The sequence below is a fragment of the Palaemon carinicauda genome, chromosome 33 (assembly GCF_036898095.1).
Source record: "Palaemon carinicauda isolate YSFRI2023 chromosome 33, ASM3689809v2, whole genome shotgun sequence".
In the NCBI taxonomy this organism is placed as follows: Eukaryota; Metazoa; Arthropoda; class Malacostraca; order Decapoda; family Palaemonidae; genus Palaemon; species Palaemon carinicauda.
This window is the reverse complement of record NC_090757.1, coordinates 5,432,932-5,445,364: the sequence shown is the minus strand read 5'-3', so window position 1 is coordinate 5,445,364 and position 12,433 is coordinate 5,432,932. Positions and strand designations below refer to the sequence as shown.

General features: G+C 49.5%; 1 protein-coding gene across 1 annotated transcript in view; it reads right to left on the bottom strand.

Moving 5' to 3' along the window:
• Positions 1–12,433, bottom strand: part of LOC137625825 (protein fuzzy homolog) — a 55,785-nt gene that overhangs the window by 30,408 nt on the left and 12,944 nt on the right. The window contains exons 3-4 of the mRNA XM_068356710.1: positions 4,144–4,297; positions 2,892–3,008 (exon numbers count right to left, since the gene is read on the bottom strand). Of these exons, the coding sequence (XP_068212811.1) occupies positions 2,892–3,008; positions 4,144–4,297 (271 nt within the window). The remainder of the gene's footprint in view (positions 1–2,891; positions 3,009–4,143; positions 4,298–12,433) is intronic.

The following is a 12,433-nucleotide window of genomic DNA, read 5'->3' as shown; positions in this document are numbered from 1 at the left end:
CCGGGTCGTGCTTGGGGCACGACAGCTTCACTACCCGCTTTCGGGAACAGCAAACTTCACATCCTGTCATTAGGTAGGTACAGTCCGGGAGAGTTCCCCTGGAACCCTCGTACCCACTTGCGCAGCTTTTCTCGTGCTGCATCCCTCGACTCCATTGATACGGGGTCGTCGAAACCTTTAGTCACCAAGGTCCGGCAGATGTTGCAGTCTTGGGGGTCCCAGTACCGTAGGGTTAGGGTAGTGATGGTGCAGGGGGTATGAGACCTGCACGATTTGTGACCATAGAAGTCCCTACTCCTATGGTTGCAAAAGATGACGTCGCATTTCATCCGTGGTTTCTCCTGTAAAGAAAGGAAAATTAAATGAGTATGTGGTTGTTTATCTCACATGATAAACATCTTATGCAAAACATTAATATTAATATTTTAACCATTATAGCTTAGGATAGTAAGCTAGAAGGGAAATAGGAACGGACACATACTTGTGTCTCCTGTCCAGCCAATTGCTGTGACCTCCCCCAATATTAAGGTAATAGAGTTTGCTTTATCAGGGCAAACTCAAAAGAGAAGGGTTCTAACTTCTAGGGATAGAATAAGTGTATACTACCACTGACCCTTCTTAATTTGTTTAATATTGTGGGGTAAGTATTAACTGATTACTAATCAGTGTATTGAAGGAATTCTTTTCTTTCAATATAGGATTGGTCTCAACAACAGACTGTGCAAGGATACCCAAGGTATGTTGGAAAATAACTATTGTATAATATATACTATAGTTTTCTGTCTGCAGTATATACTATACTGCAAATATATTGGCTACTGTATAATCATATACTGCAGTTCAGCTGGCATCTTCCCGTCTAGGCTAGCACGTGGTGGTACAGTCTGGCCAGCATGTCGCCAGCTGGGTAATACCTGACGGCACTGGTCCAGCTGGCGGTACCTGACGGCACAGGGCCACCCGACATGCTGCCGGCTGGGATAGTGCCTAGCAGCACTAGCTGAGAGAGAGAGAGAAAGCATGGAGAGAAGGGCTGCCTTATTAAAATGTATATTTACAATAAATAAGGGTGTAAGTACATAACCTTACTGCCTTCCTCCATAATGAGGGCTCAAATCTAAGGGGAGAATGCATCATTCAAGCTTCCATTCAGCCACAAGATCCGTTGCTGGTCACTGCCGGTTTCAGGAAAGTGGATGGCAGTCCAAGGAAGGACTAAAGAACACTCAACAGCAGAGGGGTCTCCCACCGGCAGCTGTCACAGCCGGCACAACCTTTCCCGGAGCCTTGCGTCCATAAGGGAAAGACTGAGTGACTATACAGCTGCTTATGTAAGGAGCCCGGCCGGCACCACAATCTACCCGGCAAGCGGTGAGATTGTAGGACGACGGCCACAGGATTGCGATAGCTAGGCCATCGCCAAAGGACAGAGAGGGACAGGGAAATGGGTCCTGTATCAAGTGTAGAAGAAGGGGCAGGGTTGCCGCCACTTCCACACAAGGGTGAAACTTTATTTCAGTATCGGCGCCATCCTCGGCGGCAGAAGAATATCTATTCTTCAGCCTAGGGTCTGCCAAAACAGGACTAGTCTTCTAGACTGCAGGAGAGAAGGTGGCGGCATCATACTACCACTTTTGGGGGCCTAGGGAGGCTTAGCCTCCTATGCCGTCAGCTCAAAGCCGGCAGAGGAGTGATTACTCGCCCTGCTGCTCAGCCGCCGGCAGAAAGACTGAATACTCTGAGGTTCTGACGAAAACCCAAACTGGGATACTCACCGGCAAGGGTGGGAGACAGAAAACACTAGCCTAGTCAAGCCTGAGTGCACTACTCTATGGCAAGACTAAGATAGGGTTGTCGCCTATGGCGGCACTCAGAGGGAAAGAGAGATTACCCTTAAATCTCCACAGGAGACAAGTATCGAGTTATATAAATAATTCTAGGAGATATAGTATCTCCTGTTGAATTGATAAAACAATACACGAGGGTAACCAGGGATAATGTATGAACGTATACTAAAGCGCATAGGCTAGGTAGGCTAGCGCGGGGCGAGATCTCGGTTACCTAAATCGCCGAAACTCTAACGTATACAATCGATATAAGGAAGGGGAAATTTGTATGCATAAATATATCTTCACTAGTATAATTGTGCCTAAATAGCTTTCATAATTTATTAATGCTAATGCAACCGGGAAAGTCGTTCTGCTAACTAAATAACACACGCATAACAAACGACAGCGTCCATGGCGCCTCCGGTGATCGGCCAAGCTCCAAAACACATTAAACTAAACTAATTTTACAGTGAAGCAGGAGCTAAAAATTATACACTGTAAAGAATAAATACTCAACTTTCCAGAGGCAGAAGCAGCTGGAGATTGCATGATAATTCCTCTCAATAACGATCAAAACATTAGGTAACAGAGAAAAAACCACCGTGCGCAACTGCTACTGAAATAGGAATGAGCACCATCTTGGAGCCTTGTAATAGTACGGGAGGAAAGTTAACCTTGATAACGGCTCCCCTTCTATTTTCGTCACTCTTCCCCCTCGAAACGAAAACGCTATTCGGGGTGAAGATTGCTATGTGTCGTATCAAGATATACGTCCCCTGATTTTATGTGATATCCTTAAGAGAAATTTTAAGGATATTCGCGCCAGGAGTTAGAATTCTGGAGACCTAAAGGTCAATTCTCTAGGAATATCACTGTAGCCAAATATCCCTTAGAAAGCTACCAATAGGAACCTTCCATCAGGATGACATGGCTTGAGCCCAAAAATTAATATACAGTACAGTATAAAATTAATCTTACGTACTTAAGAGCCTAGCAATGTGATTTGGTGTTCTACTTTACGGTAACTCAAGAATGCTGCTGAAATTACAATTAAACTCTTACTTGTAAAGTATGCTGTTCTGAAGGTAGAAGACACTCTGCACAACCAGTTAGATGTGAAAAGCCTTGATCTTCGCCTATAGATCTTGATAAAAGTTCATCTAGTACAGGATAACATGGCTGAAAAAATTAATAACAAGCTTTGAGAAAAGCAATGCACAAACCACAAGCTTAGATAAAATTTTGTGTACCTTTTATCAGCTAATCCTCTTGGAAAGATACAGCAAGAATTCCCTTACTTCATTCTTTACTTTCAAATTATGCATTTAAACTGGTGTATCCAGTACTGATCAAAATGGAAAGATCATAAATCTAAACAAAAGGTGATAGCTTTTAAACATTTGATGTACAGTAAGTAATCATTCACATTTCAATATTAATTAAATCCATTACTTCATCATTATTATTATTATTACCACTTCTAATATTACCTTGGAAATAAACACTCACATCAACAAGCAAAATATAGGAAAATATCTGTATGACATAGGGTTGAACCCAGGACCTCTTAGGTGATATATGAGGGAGCACATTGTGTGTGTAGGTTTATTTCCATCACATTCACATCATAGTAAAATTCAAATTGCATACTATTTGGTCACTATCATGTCAGGAAGTTGGGCAAAATTCATTATTGTAAGGTGTCATGGGTTTAAGTTGCCAGTTTCTTTCTTTCCCTTTGCAGACTGGTTCGTAAGTCTTCTCAGCTATCACTCGAGAATAAAAGAATAAAATATCTTCCTCAAGAGAGACAAGGCTTCACATTTTTTATAGATGTTCTTTGCATACCAATTTCTGGTCAAATTACATTTACTACAATATAAAACTTACACTCTCTGGACTAAAGCTGTTAGTTGGGCATAATTGATTATAGTCAAATGAGATATACAGTATATACTCCTTTTCCAAAGATGATAAGTCTCCTGTTTCACCAAATGAACATGTCTATAGTTGCCACAGAACCAGGCTTAGTTTTTTAACCAAATAAGATAGAACACTTCTATTTAATTATGTTGATAAAACTTCCACTTAGAGGTACAATCATTTTGACTTCCTAGTTCAAAAGTAATCAACATGACTTGTTGGTAACTTTCTGAGGTGAAAGGCTTATGTGTACAGTACAGCACATGTACTCCACTGTTTTTCATGTATCCTGCCTAAATATAATTTTAGATTTACAACCTATTGAATGCTAAAATAAATTATGCAAATAAATTTACTGCATACAGTACAATCCCCTTGTAGTAACACTTACCCTTAGATCTCTCTTCAATCTCTCTACATTTGAAGAAGTTGTCAAGGCATCTAGGCCTAAAAGGAGAACTAACGATGAGAACATCAGGTCAAGGAGGGTCCCATCACAACTGTCACCGACACAGTCAATCCCTCTTATCATGATAAGTCTGATGCTGTAAAAAAATAACAAAATGAACGAATGAATGATTGTTAATTATCTGACATCATAAAATTAATGGTCATTGATGCTGATTGGAGTCTGATTAATAAAGAATAATTAATTAGAAACAAAAAAGAAAATCAGAAATGAATAAATAACTATAGTAAAACATTTAAACAATGGGGACTGACAAGAAGAAAAAAGAATAAATATAAAAATAGCCTTTATAACATATTCTAAACCTAACAACTTGTCAACTGATACACAGCAATTACAATAAGAGCTCCATTGGATGAACACCAATTGAGAATATGGCTGATCAAGCAATTCCAACAGATCCCAATTTTCACACTATTCCACTTATAAACTGTGAAAATTTTCAACTACTAATAAACTTCTCGAAAGGGATGCTGAGCTTCAACAACATGATAAATTCGTATATAATATGACAAATTCGAAGATAATTTGTATTTTTCCTAACCATACAAACCTTAGCTATTTACAGAGGGTTACCTTTTAGCGCAGCTGAAATGGCGAGCCATTAGAATTTAACGAGGGTGTATTACCCCCGCGCTAGTTAGCGGGGGGGGGGGGGGGGGGGAGGGGAGTGGTAGCTAGCTACCCCTCCCCCCCCCTCACACACAGATGAATGCTCACTTTCACTTAGAGGTAGGACTTGTCTTGGGGGACAGGGCTGGCGGGCAAATATGTGTAAATAGCTAAGGTTTGTATGGTTAGGAAAAGTACAAATTATCTTCGAATTTGTCATTTGTTCCGTAACCGAAATACAAACCACGCTATTTACAGAGGGTGACTTACCCCTTAGGTAGGGTGGAAAGTCCCCAGCCATACTGGCTTTGGCTTTACCCGGGGACTCAGAATCCGAGTGAGTCGCACTCGAGAAAAGGAGTCCCTGCACCTCACAAGTTCCTTGCTCCGCAAGGAACCATGTGGCCTACGTAAGCTTGTGTGTGAAGGAAGAAGTGTGACCCGTCCTAGGCAGTTGACCTGGAGTTCCAGAAGGAACTCTGGGTTAGGACGTTCCCAATACCACCTCATCAGGGTATGGGGGGACGCGACAGTATTGACTCAATACTCGGAACACAAGGAAGCATGGTTTACCTGCAGAGGTTCGAGGTCAGCTATGCAGAGACCAGGATGCTGCCTCCCCGTAGAGGGGATGATGAAGAAAGAAATAAGAGCCAGACATACTTCTTTCGTTCATGCAGACTAAAACCTGATAACAATGCCCTCAACCTTCTGCTACCAGTCCAAAAAGGAGCCTGAGGTTAGACCAGCTGTTGTGTAGCCACCACAGAGCGATAGAAAACGTATCGAGACTCCTGTGGGTCACGCCCTGCAGGAAGCGGGCTGCGAAGGTCATTAGACGCTTCCAGACTCCAGCTTGTAGCACCTGCGTCACAGAGTAGTATTACTCGAAGGCGAGGGACGTTGCGATGTATCCAACATCGTGCTGTAGGGCGACGTGACGGGGGAGTGTCTGGACACAGGTCGAGATGAATGTCCTTGAGTCCGGGCTGAAGAGGTATACTGGTGACTCTCCCCCGTGTCCTCCTTGTGCTCCCAAATCGGCTGCAACTGAGGACAAACTGCAGCTGTTCCCAGCGCTAACCTCTCGATTCCTTTACTGGCAAGAAAGAGAAGGTCTTGGGACATCAGATACAGAATGGAGACTCAAAATCTTGAATTGATTGGACCGAAGGGCCGGGACCCCCAGATTCTGAGTCTAGCCAACAACTCAGGAGCGAACCTGAATGTTGCCTTCCCCTCTTCCTTAGAAAGGGGGGAGTTGTAAGAGACCAAGAAGATTGCTTACACACTGGCCGTGGCCAGAGTGAGCAGGAGACCCAAGGCGGAATACAATCCGAGGCCTGTCGTAAAGGGTCTTGAGAAGATCTCTTAAAGGACTAAAAGTCCGAGCCATGCTCCAAGTTGGAGGTCTTCCTCCGACTAGGGCAGGGACGATCGTAGCTTCGCATGAGCGAGGATAGATCCAGCGGGCAGGAAAAAGTTATTCCTTTAAGCCTGAAGGTCAGGGAAAGGCTGAGCGACAGGCTTCATTGCCGAGAGCGGAAAGGAGTTTCCTCCCGCCGAAAGGCAATAAGACCGTTATTGCTGGAGAAGAGGCCTCAAGGGAAGAGGTATATCTCCCACGGCACCAACCATCTTAGACTCTTCACTTTGCCTGGAAGACCCCTGTGGATGACTATCGCAGATGACGCGACTTCCGTACCGCGACTGTAGCGGGTTGTCTCTTCTTGAGGAGGAGGCGTAGTGTCTCCAGGCATGAAGCCGAAGCGACGCCCCGGTTCGGGAGAGATGTCGCAGTGTGGTTGCTTGAGTAGTCTGCGCCGTGGGAGAAGCTCTCCCGGGAGTTCCGTCAGGGGAAGCAGAGGGTCCAGAAACCGTTCTGCGCATAGTCCCAGTGGAGCTCTCCCATTGAAAGGTTGACAGACAACCTGGTCTTGTTGAGACCCATTGTCCACAGACAAAAAGGAGGGAAGACGCAGGCGTCGAAGGTGTCCCACCATCACCGGAATGCATCTTGCCAGTCTCGGGGTCTGAGACTGGGGGGAAGAACAGCGGAAGCTTGAGGTTCCAAGCTGTCGCGATCAGGTCCCCCAGACCAGTACTTGCTGGTTACCCAAGGTCAAAGACCCCCAGGTACACTCTCTCTACGAGACTCTGCTCGGATAGTCGGAGAGAACATTCCCCTGCCTGGAATGAGAGAGCCGATGGTGGTATTGAGAGAATCTCAATCATCCCGGTATCTCTACTGCAAGATGTGAAGGTGTGAAAATGCGTCCCCTGCTGGTTAGAATACGCCAGAATCATGAAGTCGACGCGCACGGGGCGACTCGGCAGGAGCTGTAGGATCTGTAGAGGGGCCAGACTAAGGCCCCTAAGCCTGCCTGAATGATGGAGGTATCCTTCAGGTCTTGACCATAGGCCTGGACCGGAACATGCCCCCCCCCCCTTTCCTTTGACGAGTCCGAGAACAGCATCAAGAATGTGGGGAAAGGACGAGAATATCCACTACCATCAAGAGGCTCCATAGGTCAACACCCATTGCAGGTCTAATAGTTCCGCTGGTCCCATAGGGGCCAGGAAGTCCGGTTAAACATTGCCTGAAGCCACCGGAACTTGGACCGCCCCACATGGAACTTATCCTGAGGCGACCGTTCGGACTATAGACGGGTCAATGAGGAAAGGAGAACTAGGAAACGTTCCAAGGTAGGGCTGAAAGCTCTGCTTGACTGAGAACAGGTACTGCGACTCTCCTCAGTCTTGCCACAGTCAACTGAAAGGAAGGCTCGGAGGATGTGGTGACAGAATCTGGCGTCCCCAGGTGGTCACCCATCCAAGTACCGACCAGAACCGACGTTGCTTAACCTCGCTGGACGGACGAGAAGCGGGGTTTCCAACGTGGTAAGGCCGTTGACTCAATATCATGGCCAGATGTTGAGGCAGAGGAAGAGAAGGCTCCAAGCAAAATACCATGAGCCCACACTCATGGTAAGCATCCGGAAGCTTATCCCGGCGCTGAAGAAGGTCGAACCCAAGCCTACCGGAGTTGACCAGCCCTCCAAACAGCAGAGGAGGCGGAAGCCTGCACCCTAGGCGGCCAAGAGGAAGGCAGGGAGAGTTCTCTGGGGAAACAAACCTGTTATGCCACGGCGGGATAGCCACACTGCATCATAAGCAGGAATACTTGCAGTCTAGGCTGAATTCGACGAGCACCCTGGAAGATGGATGGAATGGAAACTGAAAGTACCCGTCCTTCCGATCCAGGGTTTAAGGAGTCCTGTCGCCTCGTTACCAGTCTGATCGATTCTGCTGGTCTACGCTGGCCGAAGTTTGTTCGACAAACTTGATCAGGGCTGAGAGGTCGACTACGGACATCCCCTCTCAGATCCTTCCTTACAAGAAAGGATCGACTGAGGAGGCCGGGGGTGAAGCCGTCGATGATCCTAAGGAAGACCTTCGCCTAAGGTATGGATCATTCTGCCCAACCGGGCAACTCTTGCTGACGCTATGGCATAGAGGTTCAGAGACACTGAATTCGCTGACAGAGACGGCAGGCGCGATATCCTTGGCTGATCACAGAGATTGTGCGGGAATGGGCATCGGGAAGCTGTCATTCGGATGAGTAACCTTAAGCATCCTCCCAGCGAAAAACCTGCAATCCTAGAGTTCGTGAACTCCTTTTAGGACTATGCTCCCCCGGGGGAGTCTCCCGTGCCATCTGTTCCTGACAGGAGGAAACTGCAATTGGACACCTTGTCCCAGTTGTCGTAGCCGATAACTTAGGCCGACGTGGTTGAAAGAAAAGGGCGCTGGAGCCCTGCAGAGTCTGGAAGAAAGCGCCTTGGAGGAGTGAAAACGGAAGTCGATTTCCTCCGCACAGCCGCTGTCTAAGTCTCTGTCCTTGGGCACAAACAAACTCTTCTCAAGGATGGAAGGGTGTCTGAGGTCAACGACCTCCACAGATGAGACACCCGAAGGAAGCCCTCAGTCAGCGCGTCCAGATGGTACAACATCGAGCTTGTCCGCAAGTTAGATACTTAACGACGAAAGGCCAAGGTGCCTGAGCTCGAGAGGAGGAAAGTACCCATGAACTTCCTGTAGCTTCCTTGAACCAAACCTCGGGCCGTAACCGAGGAGGGAAAGGACCTGGTAAGCTCCCAGAGGAAGGGGTAAACAGTCACCCCTTGTCCGATGGAGAAATCTCGAACGGAAAGCCCCCCCCCCCCCCCCGCCAAAAAACCTTCCAGGGAATGACGGGGAAGGGCTAACCCAGGTTCAGGAAAGAGGAGTGTTGCTCAGATCTCCCTTAAGTTTCTCCTATTCTTGCAAGTGCCATGCTCTGCGTTTACGGGGTGAGGCCGTGTTCTGGAAATACGCTCCAGAAGAACTTGCCAGGCTGGCCATGCTGCGAAAACCCCATTGGGAATCGTGGTCTCAATCGCCCTGGAGCTCGCGCGCTGGTAATTCAAAGATTTGCGCGTGGGCGAACGTGGAAGCGCCCATGCGCGGTAACGCAGGAACGCAAACGAAAGTGAGCGAAGGAGCGCAGAAGGAGGGCGAGCGTGGTAGGAAGGGCGAGAGCTGGTGGTCGGCGAGCGATAACCCATAGACGAGCAATGGATACTGCAAGAAATAAGCCGATGTTTGTGCGAAGAAACACTGTAGGTTCGAGCGACGGAACACCGTCGGTTCGTGCGACGGAACACCGTCGGTTCGCGCGACGGAACACCATCCGTCCGCGCAATGGAAAACCGTTGGTTCGCGAGCGGGCGAACATTGGAGAGCATGGGCGCGGACGCGCATGAGCGTAGACGTGCAGGCACGTGGGCGTGTGGGCGCGCAGGCGAATGATCGTGCGGGCGCACAGGCAAGCGGTCGCGCAGGCGAACGGTTGCGCGGGCGAGCGGTCGCGCAGGCGAGCGGTCGCGCAGGCGAGTGGTCGCGCGGGCGAGCGGGCGCGCGGTCGTGAGGGTGGACAGGGGAATGAGCGCGAGTCCGAGGCGGCGAACGCAAGCACTAGCGCGATGGCGAGGAAACGCGCTGCCGCGTGGGCGAGGAAGACCGCTGGCGATATGGTTCAACAGGCGATCGGTGGTGAGCTGGTGAGCGCTAACGCGCAGGTTGGCGATGGCGCGTTAGGTCGCGCGATGGTGATCAGCATGCCAGGGTCTTGCGATGGCGATCAGCATGCGCAGGTGGGCGATCGCGCGATGGCGAGCCGCATCCGCAGTTGAGGGTCGCGCGATGGCGAGCAGCATCCGCAGGGTAGGCGATCGCGCGATGGTGATCAGGATGCGCAGGGTCGCGCGATGGCGATCAGCATCCGCAGGTGGGCGGTCGCGCGATGGCGATCAGCATCCGCAGCTGGGCGGTCGCGCGATGGCGATCAGCATCCGCAGCTGGGCGGTCGCGCGATGGCGATCAGCATCCGCAGCTGGGCGGTCGCGCGATGGCGATCAGCATCCGCAGTTGAGGGTCGCGCGATGGCGATCAGCATCCGCAGTTGAGGGTCGCGCGATGGCGATCAGCATCCGGAGTTGAGGGTCGCGCGATGGCGATCAGCATCCGCAGTTGAGGGTCGCGCGATGGCGATCAGCATCCGCAGTTGAGGGTCGCGCGATGGCGATCAGCATCCGCAGTTGAGGGTCGCGCGATGGCGATCAGCATCCGCAGTTGAGGGCCGCGCGATGGCAATCAGCATCCGCAGTTGAGGGCCGCGCGATGGCAAGCAGCATCCGCAGTTGAGGGTCGCGCGATGGCGATCAGCATCCGCAGTTGAGGGCCGCGCGATGGCAATCAGCATCCGCAGTTGAGGGCCGCGCGATGGCAAGCAGCATCCGCAGTTGAGGGTCGCGCGATGGCGAGCAGCATCCACAGGTAGGTGATCGCGCGATGGTGAGCAGCATGCGCAGGTGAGCTAGTAGCTGGCAAACCATGTTCCTTCAGAAGTGTTGGAGAACGTTGGCGTGCCGGCTGTAACACACGCGGGCGATCCGGAGATCGCCGAGAGACAGGTGATCGCTGGCGAACTGATGATCGCTGACGAGCAGAAGGCTACGCGTGGAAGCCTGCGCATAGAAGAAGAGTCCTTGACCCCGACCTGAACCGAAGTTCTAGATCGCGAGGGCGAACGTGGGCGTGTAACAGGAACCAACAGGAACAGCAGGGATGATCATCATGAAAGCGCTGACGAACAGGAGAGCGCTGATGAGCAGGAGAGCGCCTGTGAGCTAACACTGAGCAGGAGCAGGAGAGAACACAGCAGAAGGGCGCGCAGGGGAACCCTGACACGCAAGGGAAGAACCCCCGTGGGAGGCAACCCTTTGCCCCGAAGGGATCGTTGTCCGCCGGGAGACTGATGTCCGTCGGAAGACCGCTGTCCGTCGGGAAGACCGTTGTCCATCGGGAAGACCGTTGCCCGTCGGAAGACGAGATCAGACTGCTGTCCATCTGCACCAAGGCGGAAGATCAAGAAAAAGGAGTTGTAGGCTGCAAACGGAGATTCAAAAAGGCGCCTGAAGCACCCTTATAGGGAGATGAGAGGCCCTTACGACGAGGCGGACGGTGGGCCTTACGGCGAGGGAGGCCAACAGCAACAGAAGAATCCTCCAAAGAGGAGTCTCTATGAGTGTACTCGCTCGCGAACGAAAGAGAAACACTTCGTAGAAGAGACTGGTCAGCCAGTGACCTAAAAGGAGCAATCCTCCGAAGAGGAGCTCCTGCAGTTGCCCAGCCCCTTGAGCGAAACTGCAGGTGTGACCGCTCAGCACCAAGAGCATAGTCGCACGAAAAAAAGGCAAGAAAAGAACCCCCCAAAAGGGGAAAAACTCAAGCCTGGACAGGAAAAACTTCCCTCGGAAGGAAAGTTACCCGCCCAAGGAGGCAAGCCTCCTGAGAGTTCTAAAATGAACTGGAGAGCTGTCCGTCGTCACGGGAGTACTTCCAGTAGAAGGAGACACGCCCCTGACGAAAATACAAGGGGGGAGGCAGCAACAGCCGAATCCCCAGGACTCAACAAGACAGCTCACACTGTTGCCATATTACAGAAACGAACTAGATCGGTAACTGTAAAAAAATAAAACAAATAACATTAGTACACATTCATTCCCCCGGGAAGGCTCCGAAGAGGAATCCCGAGGGAAAGGAAACAAGAATTACACAACAGGCACGTGCCCTCACAACCACTTACACTCACGGAAGGAGAGCTGTAACCAAAACAGAATTATAACAATTATAATTATGTAACTATGTAATTATGTAATTTAAAAATGAATGAACACTAAAGAAAGAACGAAAACCCCGAAAGGAATCGTTCTACAAGCTGAAAAAAACAACTACAATTAGATTCATAAACTAATTGAGACAAACGTACGGCGTAGCAACCGCCCCACACGGAAAGGAAGCTACAAGGGCGTAGTAACACGTAGTAAAAGGGTGAACGACCTCAAGAGAGAAAGAGAGAGAAAGACATAAGTCAAACTCGATCGCCACCCATAAAATTACGCCGTGGTGGCCTAACTGCCGAGGACTCCACGTAGATATCGTACACTACACACACAACTCTGAAAAGGAAACTTACTGATTTCTATACTCAAATATA